Here is a 16715-nt window from a genome sequence, read left to right on the forward strand (position 1 = left end):
TTTATATGTGCAAAAGTATAGTACAGGAGTACACCACCTTAAAATCAGAACCATGTAGTTCAGGAAAGAAGTTAGGAAATTCTGCTTCATAATGGTAGACAAAATGTGGAGTATGTTCACAATGAAAGCTGTAGATGGCAGCTCAGTTGTTCATTTTTAGAACTGATGTGAGAAAGGTGACAAAAAAATCTAAAAAAGACATGGGACCAGAGCAAAAGTCATTAAATGACAGAACAGCGTCAATGAACTGATGCATCTCCTCTTGTTTCTGCACTCGTGGTAGCTGATCTAGAACCATTCAGGGTGAAGAGCATTGATCTATCATTCCGTGTCAAGTTTTTGCTTTTTGTCTCTTGCACAAGTCATAAAGTATTGCTGCTGAAGAAAAGTCATTTCAGACTTGAAACATCAACTCTGTTTCTCCCACCTCAGCTGCTGTCAGACCTGCTGAGTTTCTTCAGAATGTTCTGCTTTTATTTCAGATTTCCAGCATCCGCACTATGTTGCTTTTATTTCACTCTATCAGTAAGTCAGATAAGTAATAAAGGTTCCTACTGCTCCTTTCAGGGAAATTTCACATCATTTGTTCCCAAGCAAGGTTATCAACCTGACAGGATTGTCCCTTAGACTGCTACCATAAAAGAAAATTACTGTTCTGGACACTGCTCTGAGCCAAAGAACCAAAAAAAATATAAACTCTGAAGGAAAATCAGTAAAAATTGCAAATGAAGCATATTGGTCTAACTTGTCTTGTATACTTCAGGCTAGTGCTCTAGTATGATCAATGTGTCTATTTCCAATTATTACTGTCTTTAACTGTTTTTTTCCCCTCTAGTAAAACAATTTCCAGTTTGAGTTATAAGCATGTTGAATATCAGGGAGAAATGGTGTTTTGAGTTGAGGGACTTGTGTTTTAAACCCTCTGGGAAATGACTGACTAGGGTTGGGAAGGTACAAGTCAGGAGCAGAATGTGAGCCTGACCTCACCTGTAAAAACAAAACTGTGGATCTGCATCTTTCAGAATGCAGTGCACTTGGTTAGGTCTGTCAGATGAGCATCTGACTCATGAAGAACTTAATTGCCACAGTACACATCCAGATGAATGAAATTTTCATCAAGTCCTTTAGTTATAAAGCAAGGGCTCTTGTGACGCAGTGGTAGTCTGTCTACCTTTGAGTCAGGAAGGCCCGGATTCAAGTCCCACCTGTGTCGTGACATTTTGGAGAAAGTTGATCAAGAAATAGGTTCCTTATAAAGAAGCCCTTCAGCAGTTTCTAAAGTGTCAAATCATCAATGCTGTAACTGATTAAATACATTCCAATTAATGCAATTGTGTGACATTAAGGAAGTAATAATGGAACACTTGGAAAATCATAGTCTAATCAAGCAGCATCAGCATAGTTTGATGAAAGGGAAATTGTGTCTAATTTATTAGAGATTTTCAAGGAAGTCTCAACCAGTGAACACTAACCAAAGGAAGTTGGAACTGATAAGTTATGTTGGTATTGAAACTTCTAATGCATGATGTGCATTTGTGACTAGAGTTGAACCAGGATTTTACATTCAAGTGAGTTTCACTGACTTCAAACTCAACTCATGGAGTGACCATCTCTACCTGTACCAAGGAATAGGATCCAGTAAGGAATTAATCGGTAAGTAACCAACTGATTTTTATGTTAAACTTATCTTCTTCTTCTTTGAGGTGAAAATAAGGGCATTAATGCTGGAGGTTTGTCTCAAACTGCCAGGTAAACCGTAATGATTAGTGATGCCAAAGACATTTCCTCTTCAACCACAACCAACTGCCATTTGAACTGGACCCTTTATTTAGGTAGATGAGGTTCCTGCATGCCACAGTCAATAGACCTCATGGAACTCCAGTGCTAGTGGGATCCTATAATAAAAACAGAAGGTATTAGATAAACTCTGCAGATTTGGCAGCACTTGTGGAAAGTGAAGCAAATTTAATGTTTTGAGTTCAATGGGACTTCTGCAGAACTGAAGGTGGCTAGAAAATGAAAAATTTTCTATTGATAAAATGGAAGGATGAACAAGTGGAATAGATGGTGAGGGTACCCAGAGCGAAAGTTAATGGGTGTGCTAATGGGAATAGAAGTCTGCTTGTCAGTCGCAGTCTGCTGGAAGTGGCAGAAATGGCAGGGAAGATGCTTTGAATGCTGAGGCTGGTGAGGTATAAAGTGAGGACAAAAGGAAACCCTACTGATGTTCTCTGAAAGCGTGAGGACAGAAGTGCAGGTAACGAGTTAGACATGGCTATTGGTTCTGTCAACCACAGTGGAAGTGGGAATCCTTGGTTGAAGAAAATGGAGGACATGTCAGAAGCACCCAATGGTAGGTGGCATCACTGGAACAGATGGGGTGGAGCCAGAGAAACTGGGATAAAGGAATCAAGGTTACTGAGGGAGACTGTTCATGGCAACAACTATTTCCAGGAATGAAAACAAAGAAGGTGAAGAAGGGAAGAGATGGACTGGTAAAAATGAGGGAAGGATGGAAATTGGAAACAAAATTAATTAATTTGAGAATAGAAAATAGATTTGGCAATGTCACAAATGTACCAGAGAAAGCATGGGCAGGGAGCCAGAGTAAGACTGGAACAGGCAATGAGCCACACAGCCCACAAGGAGAGGGACATAAGACATTTAGGAACCCATATTGGCACCTTTGACATGGAGCAAGTGAGATGATTTCAAGGAGAAGCTGATCAAAATAAGAATGAGTTCAGGTGAAGGAGGATGATGGTGGATGGAGGCAGTGCAGGCCTTTACTTAAAGAGGCAAAGACCCCTCAGAGCAATCTGATGTGTTGGATGGTAGTGTAGAGAGATTGCACATCCACGGTGAAGAGGACGCAGCTTGGGGCAAGGACACTGGAAATTGTGGGATCTGTAAAGTGTCAGAAGAATCATAAATATGAAAAGAGTCAAATTATCATAGAGTTATGCAGTATGGAAACAAGTCATTTGGTCCAACTTGTCCACGCTGACCATATTCCCAGACTAAACTAGTCCCACTTGTCTGTGCTTGGCCCATATCTCTCAAAAGGCAAAAGTGAGACTGCAGATGCTGTAGATCAGAGTCTAGATGAAGGGCTTTTGCCAGAAACGTCGATTTTCCTGCTTCTGGGATGCTGCCTGACCTGCTGTGCTTTTCCAGCACCATTCTAATCTAGACACCCATATCTCTCAAAACCCTCTCTACTCATATGCTTATCCAAACATCTTTTAAATGTTATAACTGGATCTGCATCCATCACTTTTGCTGGCTATTCATTCCACACATGAACCTCTGTGTAAAAAAAAATGCATGATCCACGACTTTTTAAAAACTTTCTTCTCCTTATCTTAAAAATATGCCTCCTCATTTTGATTTTCCCCACCCTTGAGAAAAGACCTTTGCTATTCACCTTATCGATGCTCTTCATACCCTTATAAACCTCAATTAGACCACGCCTTAACCTCCTACACGCCAATGAAAAATGTCCCAAAATATCCAGCCTATTTTTATAACTCCATATCTCGCAATATCCTGGTATATCTTTTTTTAACCCTCGCCATTTAATAATATCTTTCCTATAGCAGGGCAACCAGAACTGCACACAGTACTCCAGAAGGAACCTCCGTTCTGTACAGCCTCAACATGACGTTCCAGCTCCTATACTCAAAGGTCTGAGCAATGAAGGCAAGAGGGCTAAATGCCTTCTTAAACACACACAAATTTCAAAGAATTATGCACTTGAACCCCAGGGTCTCTCTGTTCTACAACACTACAGGGCCCTATTTTTAATCGAACCAGGGGGACAAAATAGAGTCAAGGTAGAAAGGAACAAGTTCACTGGGACAGGAACTAGCTCAAACAATGATCTCCCAGGCATTCCTGTGTGGGTTTGGGGGTCTGTGAGTGGGAAGCTGAGTAGGGTGTATCTCCCATAAATGAGAAGATGAGGTCAGCGACAGTCCTGGAAGCTACAGCCTGATGTTCAGTGGTGGGGAAGATGGGAGAAAATGTCTGTGAGCTGTCTCTTAGCCCTTGGGAGGTAGAGGTTGGCACACCAGATGGCAAAAGCACTCACCTTATCAGCAGATTCAATAACAAGATCAAGATTGGACATGAGGGAACTGAGTGCAGCAAGTTCAGAGAGAGACAGGTTAGAATTGTGAGCAGAACAGAGCAGAGAAATGAAGTTGGCCAATGTCACATTCACAGTTCTCAATGAATATACAGAGTGCAGATAAGAGATCAGGGGGAGGGCTCTAGCTTGAGAATGAGTATTGGAGATGGGTGAAAGGATCATTGGAGTGGAGAGATGACAACAATCAAAGAAGTGGGCATGGAAGTGAAGATGATAGAAGATGTGTTAAATGGGGTGTCATGCCTGAATTCATTTGAGATGTGGATGTAAAAGGATAAATCTTAGTCCTTTGCTGAGTGTAGATGATCAGATCCAACATGGGGGCTCAGTGGTTACCACTGCTGCCTCACAGCACCAGGGACCCAGGTTCGATTCCAGCCTCAGATGACTGTGCGGAGTTTGTAGATTCTCCCTGTGTCTGTGTGGGTTTCCTCCCAGTGCTCTGTTTTCCTCTCATAGGTCCAAAGATGTGCAGGTCAGGTGGATTGCCCATAGTATTAGGTGCATTAGTCAGAGGAAAAATGGGTCTGGGTGGGTTACTCTTTGAAGGGTCGGTGTGGACTTGTTGGGCTGAAGGGCCTGTTTTCACACTGTAGAGAATCTTAAAAAAAAATCTAAATTGACAGTTCAACAGTTTACTGAACTGGGTGAAAGAGGACTCCCTCTCAAGCAATTTGAGAATAATTGGACCAGTGCTATTTGCCCCCGTTCTAGCTGCATCCAATACTTCACTCTCTCAATCACACTCTCACTCTCACTCTTTCTCTCACTCTCTCTCTCTCTCACTCTCTCTCTCTCTCTCTCTCACTCTCTCATCTCTCACTCTCTCTCTCACTCTCTCTCTCACTCTCTCTCATCTCTCACTCTCTCTCATCTCTCACTCTCTCTCTCACTCTCTCTCATCTCTCACTCTCTCTCATCTCTCACACTCTCTCTCTCTCACTCTTTCTCACACACTCTCATTCATTCTCTCTCACATTCTAACTTCCCCTTTCCTTGCTATATCTTGGGGCCAGAAAGATGGCACTGAGCTGATAGCTTTCACAAAGCAGGCAAGCTGCGTCCTTCTACCTACTTTGATCAATGTCCATCTAACACTGTCAACATTCACTCCCACCACCACCAATCGCCAGCAGTACCACCAGGCGATGCAGAAACACACCAAGGCAGCTTTGACAGCATCTTCCAAACCTAGCACATTTACAAATAGCTGGACAAATGACTTGGAGGTGCCGGGGTTGGACTGAAGTCGAAAAAGTTAGAAATCGCACAACACCAGATTATAGTCAACAGGTTTATTTGGAAGCACTAGCTTTTGGAGCGCTGCTCCTTCATCAGGTGGTTGTGGAAAATACGATCATGATCACAGAATGTATAGCCAAAGGAGTCCGGTGTCACGACGATGTGATACATTAAGCAATTTTAGATTAAATCTTTCATCGGTGGCTCAGTGGTTAGCACTGCTGCCTCACAGCACCAGGATCCCAGGTTCAGTTCCAGCCTTGGGTGACTATCTGTCTGTGTCAAGTTTGCACATTCTCCCTGTGTCTGTGTGGGTTTCTTCCCACAGTCCAAAGATGTGTAGATCAGATGAATTGGCCATGGTAAATTGTCCATAGTGTTAGGTGCATTAGTCAGAGGGAGGTGGGTTCCTCTTTGCAGGGTCAGTGTGGACTGGTTTGAATGGCCTGTTTCCACACCGTAGGGAATCTAATCTTTTAGAATGGGATATGCTGGTTTCTGTTCTTTGATATGTAAATCACAGAACTTTTTAAATTACATTCTTAAAATAGCTCAGCATTTTTAACAATAGGTGTGAGGTCTGTCTGTGTCCCAGCGTTGAGTCAGACAAAGGCATCAGATGAAAGAAAACACCACCATTTGCCAATTCCTTTCCAAGGCACACAGCATTCTAGTTTGGAGCTATGTCAGTGTTCCTTCACTGCTGCTGGGTGACAGTCCCTCCTGAACAGCACTGTGGTTGACTTACACCATAACAGCTACAGCAGCTCAGGAGGTCCATTCACCACTACCTATCATAGGGCAATTAGGAATGAGCCATAAGTGTTGTCCAGCCAAGAACACCCACATCCCATGAACTAATGTAAAGAAAAGTTTCTTGCTGTTTGTCCCAAAAGTGAAGCTTCTTCCTTGTCAAAATTCAACATTCACCCTGACCACTTGATATTAGCAACATGTATTAAGGATGAAGTCCCCTTTATTCTTCCAAATAATGTATCTCAACATCAACAGAAGCAATCTGAGTAAACTCTAGTGACCCTTCCCAATTTCAAAATACCCTATACGTCCCCACACTACCCACCCATTGGGCAGCTCTCAGCTCACCAGACTAATGCTGATTAAGTCTTCTCCTCACAATCGCTGCCAGTTTTCTGCTTCAGAAATGGTTGAGTGACCACTTGCTTTGGTTTCCTGAAGATCAATACTTGACAAGGTATGGAAGTGAAAGGCATGTCCCATAGAGAGTGCACCTGGATGCAAATGTTAACAGACTCTCACAAAGCAAAACCTAAAGATTTTGGACAGAGTCTTCCCAAATACAGAACAGGGTGGGCTTTGTTCATGTGAGATGTCTAATGAGGAACTTCTCAATGTCAAGAGCAAAAATTCCCATTTTCCAGATTTAGATGGTGATCCTTGCTAGTGCATTGGGAGAGATCTATTTGTATGCATTAACATTTCATTTTTATGTAACTTTACCTCATTGATATGCAGTTTTCTGTTCTCCTGTCAATCAGATGGAGAGTAGGTGGCGACAATTCTCAACGTGAAATACTTAGTAATTTCACCTGCTCTTCCGGACAGCTCCATGGGCAGTTCATCCCCTATCCAGCAGCACCTCCAGATGCCTGTGCCATAACAGGGTGCCAATTCTTTTAGTTCTATTTGCTCCAGACATTTTAGAAATAAATGTGCAGGGCAGCTGTGGAGTGCCAGCACATAACTGGGAGCATGGCTGATCTTAAAAGTTGGCACCAGTGCCAGGAATCCTTGGAAGTCCCAGAAGTGATCTGATGATGTCAGGCAGGCTGCCTTGAGGAAGTGAGATTGGGAAGATAGATAGCATATGGAAACACAGTAGGACTTTGGAAAGAAACAATCCACAAATGACACTTAACCGATTTCTAATAAGATTCAGCCCACAAGCTTTCTTAGTGCAGGGTGTTTCCCACTGATACCAGTACAATAGCTGTGTCTTCTAGTTAAAGCCATTTCATTCACTCCTTTACACTTTGAATCAAACTTTTTGCTTGTGTTATGAAAACACCTGTGGTCGTTGCATCTCAAAGTGGGCTTGAACCTAAATCTTCTCACCCAGAGGCAAACACACTCACCTTCACTGCAAGATCCTCTGAACCTTTTGATAATTTTTTTTTCTTTTTAAAACCTGGTCAGACATGTTTTGTCACAAATCCAAAGCAGGTGAGACATCAATCTGGGCCCCTCAGCCCAGAGATACAGATGTCAACACTGGACCAAAAGCCTCCTTTGTTCTCTGTTTATATATCCAGGCATCAATTCACAGCCACCATCTTTATTTCCCATAACTTTAATATCTTGCTATATTAACACTGAAGTCTATGAAGAAAAATCTTCAAAGGAAGAAAGGATTCTAGCATTTATTTTAATGAATGACACTCTATGTGAAGACACCAAATACTAACCTTGCTTTGTTTCACTTAGCTTCACTTACAGGTGTCAATCCTGGATCTGTAAGGATTTTTTCAAACGAGGCTACAGCTGAATTCTGGGCTGATGAATTCCCATCTTCTGACTTTGGTTTCAATGCAACGTTCACCGTGTTTAACATTACTCTTACCAGCAGTAAGTTCCCACTATTGTTTCTGAGGAAGCTGTGACTCATTCGTTTTTTACAGTAATCTTCAGTTCTCAGTCACTGGTCACAAGCAAGACATCGGAATGAAGCAGCTGCAGTATTACTGCTCTGGGACAAACTTGGGCCTCATGGACAAGGGGACACTAATCCTGAATCATGACACAAATTATTACACAAAGGGTAGTGGAAATCTGGAGTGCTCTTCCCACAAAAGCTGGAAGGAGAATTCAAGATTTTGAGACTGATTTGATAGGTTTTTATAGGTAAGAGATATCAACACATGTGAATTAAAGGTAGCTAAAGGGATTTTGAGGTAAAGACAAGTCGTAATCTAGTTGTTTAGAAACATAGAGGGGGATCTGATTGAAACTTGTAGGATACAGAGGCATGGATAGAGTGGACATGGAGATGTTGTTACCACTAGTAGGAGGGACTAAGAGCGAAGGCACACTTTCAAAGTGAAGGGACGACCCTCTAGAATGTTCCCGAGGTCCAGAACTAGGGGTGACAGCCTAAGAATAAGGGGTAAGCTATTCAGAACTGAGATATGGAAATTTGTTTTCACGGTGTTGTGAACCGGTGGAATTCTCTTCCACAGGAAGCTGCTGGGGTCAGTTTATTAGACATATTCAAGAAGGAACTGGACGTGGCACTTGCGACTAAGGGGATCAAGAGGTATAGGGAGAAAGTGGGAATGGGATACGAAGATTGCATGACCAGCCATGCTCGTATTGAATGGTGGTGCAGGCTCGAAGGGCTGAATGCCCTACTCCTGCACTAACTTTCTCAGTTTTTATGAACTGAGATGAGAAGGAATTTCTTCAACCACAGGGTGATTAATCCGTGGAGCTCATTGTTACAGAAGGCTGTGAGGCCAAGTCATTGAGTATATTCAAGACAGATATAGGTTTTTAATCAGTAAGGGGGTCAAGGGTTACAGAGAGAAGACAGGAGAATGGGGTCGGGAAACATCCGTCATGATCGAATGGTAAAGAAGACTCGATGGGCTGAATGGCCTAATTTTGCTCCTTTGCCTTTTAATGTCATGATATTACAGAATTGGGGACTGTTTGATCTCATATTTTCCACTGAGTCCAAGTCTGGTGGTAGATCCAGGTATAACTTTATTTTCCTACCACTTCATTACAACTTAAGATTTGCTTCACAGTGAGCCACACACAAACTTCTGATTGTATACAGTTAAAACTTAGAGCATACATATGCTCCACCCCCTTTTGGGCAGCACGGTGGCACAGTGGTTAGCACTGCTGCCTCACTGCGCCAGAGACCCGGGTTCAATTCCTGCCTCAGCCAACTGTCTGTGTGGAGTTTGCACATTCTCCCTGTGTCTGCGTGGGTTTCCTCCGGGTGCTCCGGTTTCCTCCCACAGTCTAAAGATGTGCAGGTTAAGGTGGATTGGCCATGCTAAATTCCCCGTAGTGTTAGGTGAGGCGGTAAATGTAGGGGAATGGGTCTGGGTGGGTTGCTCTTCGGAGGGTCGATGTGGACTTGTTGGGCTGAAGGGCCTGTTTCCACACTAAGTAATCTAATCTATTGGTCAGTAACATCAATCCCTCTGTGATTGGCTCTCTGGTACAGCATCTCAAAAAGATGGACGGGCTGGTGGTTCAGCCCTGGTTATGATGTTTTCAGACTTTCCTACCTTTCTCCTGGAAACTTTTCATAATGGATAATATTTGTCAGCCCCACATTCTATCCAATCTAAGACAGATCCGCTATTGTTCTACTCATGGAGACTGTATTAAGCAAGTATTTTCCCACATGCTCTAACTGCTGTAGCCATGTCAGCTGTCGGTCATTTTGCACCACCCATGGGTGGTCCTAGCAGGGTTTGAGTGGACAGCAACATGGAATGACTTCCTATCTTGCCCAATGCTCCAATGCCAATATTTTGTGATGTCTCCGCACACTGCTGTTATGAGCCTAAATGCTCACAGTAGAGGGGATATGATCTTTGTAGTTTTATAAGAAGCACTTCAGCCAGTGTCATCCAGCATTAAACCCACCAGTCTTTCTGGGAGAATTGGGTATCCCCCTCCTCTCTGTGCAACTAGATTGTATTGAGGAGTCTTACTGATCTGCAGAGTTCACACTCTTGGGCTTCCATTGTCTGAGGAGTCTTCCAGTTCACTCAATCTTCCAGTTTGGAGCAGGCAATAACAACTTGTATTGATAGTGTGCCTTTGGCACATTAAATAGTCCCAAAGCACATCACGGAGGACTTAGAGTCAGTAGTACAGTGGACCACATAGTGAGATACTCAGGTAGATGAGCAACTTGGGCAAAAGTGTGACCTGATCTCTGAGCCAGGAGGCCCATGTTTAAGTCCCACTGGATCCAGTGGTGTGTAACAATGTCTCCAAACAGGCTGAATGAAAAATATCTGGAGTATGGGACTGGGTGTCCTGGAAGATGGAGGAGACGGTGTCTTCTGGTCTTTGATCAATGGGCAATGTCGGGCTTTGCATCATCACGGAAGTGATATTCTAGTTTGTGATCTGACTTTTGGGACAGTGCCACTTATGGGGCTTTCAATTCTAATTTGGCTCAGTTTGGACAGGGCTTTTATGGTATCAAGGTGATATATTTGAGAGAGAGAGAGAGAGAGCAGGAGACAGACTTTTGGAACACAAGACTGGTAGATTGGAAGCAAGACAATGAAATTAGGAGCAAATTACTGCAGTTGCTGAAATCTTTACTAAAAACAAAAAGCTGGAAACCACAGCAGGTCAGGCAGCATCCATGGAAAGAGAGCACAAGCTAAGATTCTGAGTCTGGATGAAGAGTTACATTAGCTTGCTCTCTCTCTCCATGAATGCTGCCTGACCCACTGTGATTTCTAGCATTTTTGTATTTTCAGTCAGGATAATCAAATTAATGCATTTTATGAATAAACTCCTAAGAAGTTGATCTGTCTCATTTCATATTTCACCCTCTGGCTTGGACCATCCCCTGTAAAAGCATTTCTTTCCACAGAGATTCCACTCCGTATATTGTGAATGATACGTCCCTCGGTTTAAACACCAAACATTCCACATTTGTTTTGTGAAACGTAGAAAGTGCAAAACAATTTGTCTTGCTTACACTCAGATCAGAATTTTTGCTGAAAACAATGCTGATTAAACCTGTGCTGTCATGGTCTGTGCCCGCAGATCAGGAGAAAGTGAACTGCAGTTTTGAGAATGGATTTTGCTACTGGAGACAAGATCTAACTAACGAGGGTGATTGGGAGAGATTCAATGGGCCAACGTACCCACCATTAACCGGCCCAAATAATGACCACACATTTGGGAACCAATCAGGTAAGATTGATGATGCTGTTTTCATCAAAAAAAAGATGGTTCAACACAGGGAAAGGCTATTTATCCCTTCATTTATTCCTCCATGCAGTATCACTCTCCTCACCTGAGGAAGGACGTGCCTGATATAAAGGGAGTCTTTATTCATGGGATATGGGCAAGGCAGCATTTATTGTCTATCCCTAATTGCTCAGAGGGGGAGTCAAGAATCAACCACATTGCTGTGGGTCTGGAGTCACATGTAGACCAGACCAGACAAGGATGACAGTTTCCTTCCCTAAAGGACACGAGTGAATCAGATGGATTTTTCCTGGCAATTGATTCATGGTCATCATTAGATTTTTAATTCCCGATATTTATTGGACTCAAATTCCACTATTTGCCACACTGGGATTCGAATCTAGCCCCCCAGCACCTTATCTGGGTCTCTGGATTACGGTCTAGTGATAATGCCACTAGGCCATCTGAAGAAGGGCTACACATGAAACATTGACTTCTCCAACTCCTGTTGCTGCCTGGCTTACTATGTTGTTTCAGTCTCCTGCTTATCTACATCCCTCATGATTTTAACCTCCTAAACGCCAGTGAAGGAGGTCCCCGTCTTTCCAGCCTCTCTGATCTTATTGAATGGTGGAGTAGGCTTGAGGGGCTGAATGGCCTATTCCTATTTCTTAGGGTCATATAGTTTTATTATCTGTGTGACCCTCATGTAGTCAAACTGTTGAAAAGGTGGTCAGCTCCATGTCTTCTGTAGAAATGGTCTCACTAAATGAGTAAACAAATAATTAGGCCATCCCTAAATACACTTGAGAAACTGACAGAAGCTTTCTCTGCAAATTGCTACAATCCAAGTTAGTACACTCACGGTGTGGTTAGGAAGGTAACTCCAGAGTTCTGACCCAGAAGCTTAAGGAATAGCGCTATATTTCCAAGTCAGGATGGTGAATGCCTTGAAAGGGAAATTGGAGATTGTGGTGTTCCCATGTAACTACTGCCCTTGTCCCCCTGGGTGGTAGAGGTATCAGGACTTCTACACAGCAGTTGGATTACACCTGAACTGTGATGGGGCCAGTATCCTCACGGGGATGTTTGCTAGTGTTGTTGGGGAGGGCTTAAATTAACCTGGTAGGGGCTGAGCTCCAGAGAAAATGTTCAGCAAGGTTGGAGATAAATGGCCACAATTAGAAGGTACAGCAAGTGAATCTTGAAGACATAAAAAATACAGGCCAGTTATAGGCTACAGGTGGCACAGTGGTTTGCACTATTGCCTCACAACGTGAGGGACCCAGGTTTGATCCCTGCCTCAGGTGACTGTCTGTGTGGTGTTTGCACATTCTACCTGTGTCTGTGTGGGTTTCCTCCCACAGTCCAAAGCTGTGCAGGTCAGGTGAATTGGTCATGCTAAATTGCCCGTAGTGTTAAGTGCTTTCGTCAGAGAGAAATGGGTCTGGGTGGGTTACTCTTCAGAAGGTCGGTGTGGACTTGTTGGGCCAAAGAGCCTATTTCCACACTGTAGGGAATCTAATTTTATGGGAGGTTGGGAGGTGTTTATTTTAATGCTAAGAGGCTGAACAAGGTAGCTGAATTGAGGGCACAAAGTAAATCACGGCTGCCCTGTATCATCATCAGATGATAAAGGGATTAGCATGCTGGCCCAGTGGCGAGCACTGCTAACTCACAGCGCAAGGGACCTGGTTTGATGCTACCCTCGGGAGACTGTGCAAACTCCACACAGACATTCTCCCTGTTTCTGTGTGGGTTTCCTCCGGGTGCTCCGGTTTCCTCCCACAGTCCAAAGATGTACATGTTAGGTGGATTGGCCATGTTAAATTGCCCATTGTGCGCAGGCTAGGTGGGTTAGCCATGGGGAAATGCTGGCTTACAGGGATAGCACAGAGGGGTGGGTCTAGTTGGGATGCTCTTTGGACAGTCAATGTGGACTGTAGGAATTCTATGAAAAGAGGTGGGGGTGTCACAATTTTGATCAGAGAATCTATGACAGCAGTAAGGAGGGATGGCATGTTAGAAGGCTCCTCAAATGAAGCCATACAAATAGGACTTAGAAACCAAAAAGGATCAATCACCTTGCTGAGAGTGTAGTATAGGCCCCTTACCAGCCTAAGAGAAAAAGGGAAAGTGAGGACTGCAGATGCTGGAGATCAGAGCTGAAAATGTGTTGCTGGAAAAGCATCCAAGGAGCAGGAGATTCCTGAAGAAGGGCTCATGCCTGAAACATCGATTCTCCTGCTCCTTGGATGCTGCCTGACCTGCTGCGCTTTTCCAGCAACACATTTTCAGCTCAGAGAAAAAGAAGTCCAGATTTGGAGGCAGATGTCGGGAAGTATAAAAGTAATAGGGTGGTGTTTAAGGATTGTAACTTCTCCAACATTAACTGGGGTAGTCACAGTGTGAAAGGTTGACAGAGCAGAATTCTTAAAATGCATCTTGGACAGTACATGGGAGGCCATATGAGGTCCTAGACTTAATTTTAGGTTTTAGAAAATGGTTGCAGTATCAGTGGGGGAGCATTTTGCAGACAGCGTTCATAACTTAATTAGATTCAAGATTGTATGAAAAAAGATGCGGATGTGTCTGAAATCAAAGTACTAAACTAAGAGAAGACTGATTTCAGTAAGATCAGGTATGATTTGTGTCAGAACAGTGGAATGCATTCAAGAGGAAATAGGGAGCGTACTGGGCCAACTTGTCCCAGTAAAGGGCGAGACCAACAAATCATGTGAACACTGGGTATCGAGGGGTAAACAGGATTGGATATAGGAGAAAAAAAGAGTCTTATAGCAGATACTGAGAACTCAAAACATTAGAATACTTAGAGGACTACAGAATGTGCAAGGGGACACTTAAAAAGGAAATCAAGAGAGCAAACGGGGGATATGAAAGAACAATGGCAGGTAAAATGACTTTATAACTCTATGACCCTAAAGTATGGTAAGGATACATGGATACCTAGGAAAAGAATGGACCATATTATGGACCACAACAATAATTTGTGCATGGAGCCAAAGAATGTAGTTAATGTTCTAAATGAATACTTTGTGTCAGTGTTCACTAATGAAAGGGACAATGTGGGCAAGGAAGATAGGGAGAAGAATTTTGAAATATTTAAATAAATTATCCTAGGCAGGGAGGAAATTCTGAGTGATTTGGGCAGCTTAAAAGTAGATAAATCCTCATGGCCAGATAAAATGTATCCAAGGTTGTCAGGTAAAGTGAGGGAAGAAATAGCAGGAGCGTTGGCAATAATGATTAATTTCTCTCTGGCCTGAGGAGAGGTGCAAGGAGACTGGAGGTCAGCCAATGTGGTACCATTGTTCAAGAAGGGAGCAAGTAATGAACTGGAAGCTACATGCCAGACAGTCTAACCTTGGTGAAGGGAAAACTATTGGAGGCAATTCTGAAGGACAGAATTAATCTGTATTTGGAGAGGTAGGGATTAAACAAGAACAGTCAGGATGGTTTTGTTAAGAGGATATTGTGTCTGACCATTTTGATGAAATTTTCTAAAGTGTGACCAGGTGAACAATGCATTCGATATAGTCAACTTACAGCATAATTTTTGAAAGACTGATAGCGAAGGTAAGAGCCCACAGGAACCAAAGAAATTTGTCCAATTGCATGTTAAATTGGCTGAACTGCTAGAAGCAGAGGATGATGCTTAAGAGATGTTTTTGTGACCGGAAGCTTTACATTATAGAAGGGAGGTGAATGCGCTGGAAACAATGCGACAGAGATTTATCAGGATGTTGCCTGGGCTTGAGAGTGAGTTATGAAGAGGGATTGGATACTACTAGAGTTGCTGTCCTAGAGCAGGTGAAATTGAGAGGAGATGTCATTTGAGGTGGATAAAATTATGAGGGGCATAGACAGGGTTGACAGGAAAACATTTCATCTTGGTGGAGCATCAATGATCAGGGAGCATCGATTTAAGGTAATTGGGAGGAGGTATAGAGGAACTGAGAGGAAAAATGTTTTCACTCAGAGGTTAATGGGAATCTGGAATCCACTAATGAACAGTGTGGCTGGCGATGGAAAAACCCAGCAGATCAGGCAGCATCCAAGGAGCAGGAGAATAAATGTTTCGACTATTAGCCCTTCATCTGGAATTCAAGATGGTAGAGGCAGAAACCCTCAAATGTAAGAAGCAATTAGATTTACACATGCATTGCCAAGGCAAACAGGATATGGACTCAGTGCTGGTAAATGGGAATAGAATAGTTAGGTGGTTTTTGACTGGTGCAGACTCAGTGGGCTTTCTCTGTGCTGCAGATCTCTGACTGTTATAGCTTGGAAAGTCCTGTCAAAGGAGACTTATGAATGTAAATTTCTGTTGTACAAAAATCTTAATGATCTCTTTTTAATTCCAGGATATTACATCACAACTCCAGTACAACCATCTAACAAGCCAAGGAAGATCCGACTCTTCAGCCCTATGTTATCTGTTGAGACTGAGCCTTCATGTCTCAGATTCTGGTAGGTAATGAACCCAAGATTTAATTTTTATTCAGAGACCAAGTGAAGTCCCTGGACAAAATGAGCTGAGAAAGTTTTTAAAAAGTGCAGTTCTCAGAAGGTAGCTGTGACATGTACGAACTTTGTAAATTCCATGTCATGATAGCGGTCAAGAACTATGAAGATGTGCAGAGTATGAGCAGAGTATGAGGTATGTTTGGGTATGTATGCTTTGTCTATCAGTGCCTTAAGGTGTGCACTGGGCACATGGGTCTGTGTTCGTGAGCTAATGGATGAATGGAAATATCTGGAGACAGACAAAAATAATACTTTCACACTGAGTTGCTATCATCTGGAATTCTCTGTCTGTGAAAGTGATGAATGCAGAAAATCGTAACTTCTAACGGACTATTGTGTATGTTGTGAATAAGGAAGATTTTGGAGGATGAAGAGCAGAGGCTGGGAGTAATCATATAGTCTTTCAAAGATCCATCACAGACGTGAGGAGCCGAGCAGCCTCCTTCCATGCTTTGTGACTCTGTGCTCAAGTCTTCAGTCTCTTTGCCATGTTCCTGCATGTACTGTGATTTCCTTCTCCACCCAGGTACTATATGTATGGAAGACAAGTTTCTCACTTGCGTGTTTACATCACCAGCAACACAAATGTGTCAGAGACAGCCTTCCAGAAAGAGGGAAACTACGGCAATCAGTGGAATTACGGGCAACTGACGATAAATGAAACCGAGAAAGTAATGGTCAGTATCTGCAGTTGATGTTTGTTCAAGGACTTGTTCATCATGTTTGCACAGGGGCCTCATTAACACTCAATAGAAAGCAGCAGCATTGCCACTCAGGGGATAATGTTCGGACTATTGAACCTCTTCTGTTTCATAGAATTGCACAAAGAATGCCT

General features: G+C 43.0%; 1 protein-coding gene across 1 annotated transcript in view; it reads left to right on the top strand.

Annotated features, from left to right (window-relative positions):
- Positions 1-16715, top strand: part of tmprss15 (transmembrane serine protease 15) — a 107167-nt gene that overhangs the window by 40664 nt on the left and 49788 nt on the right. Inside the window, exons 9-13 of the mRNA XM_072585746.1 lie at positions 1544-1653; positions 7859-7999; positions 11186-11335; positions 15718-15823; positions 16407-16557. Of these exons, the coding sequence (XP_072441847.1) occupies positions 1544-1653; positions 7859-7999; positions 11186-11335; positions 15718-15823; positions 16407-16557 (658 nt within the window). The remainder of the gene's footprint in view (positions 1-1543; positions 1654-7858; positions 8000-11185; positions 11336-15717; positions 15824-16406; positions 16558-16715) is intronic.

This window comes from Chiloscyllium punctatum, chromosome 15 (genome assembly GCF_047496795.1).
Source record: "Chiloscyllium punctatum isolate Juve2018m chromosome 15, sChiPun1.3, whole genome shotgun sequence".
In the NCBI taxonomy this organism is placed as follows: Eukaryota; Metazoa; Chordata; class Chondrichthyes; order Orectolobiformes; family Hemiscylliidae; genus Chiloscyllium; species Chiloscyllium punctatum.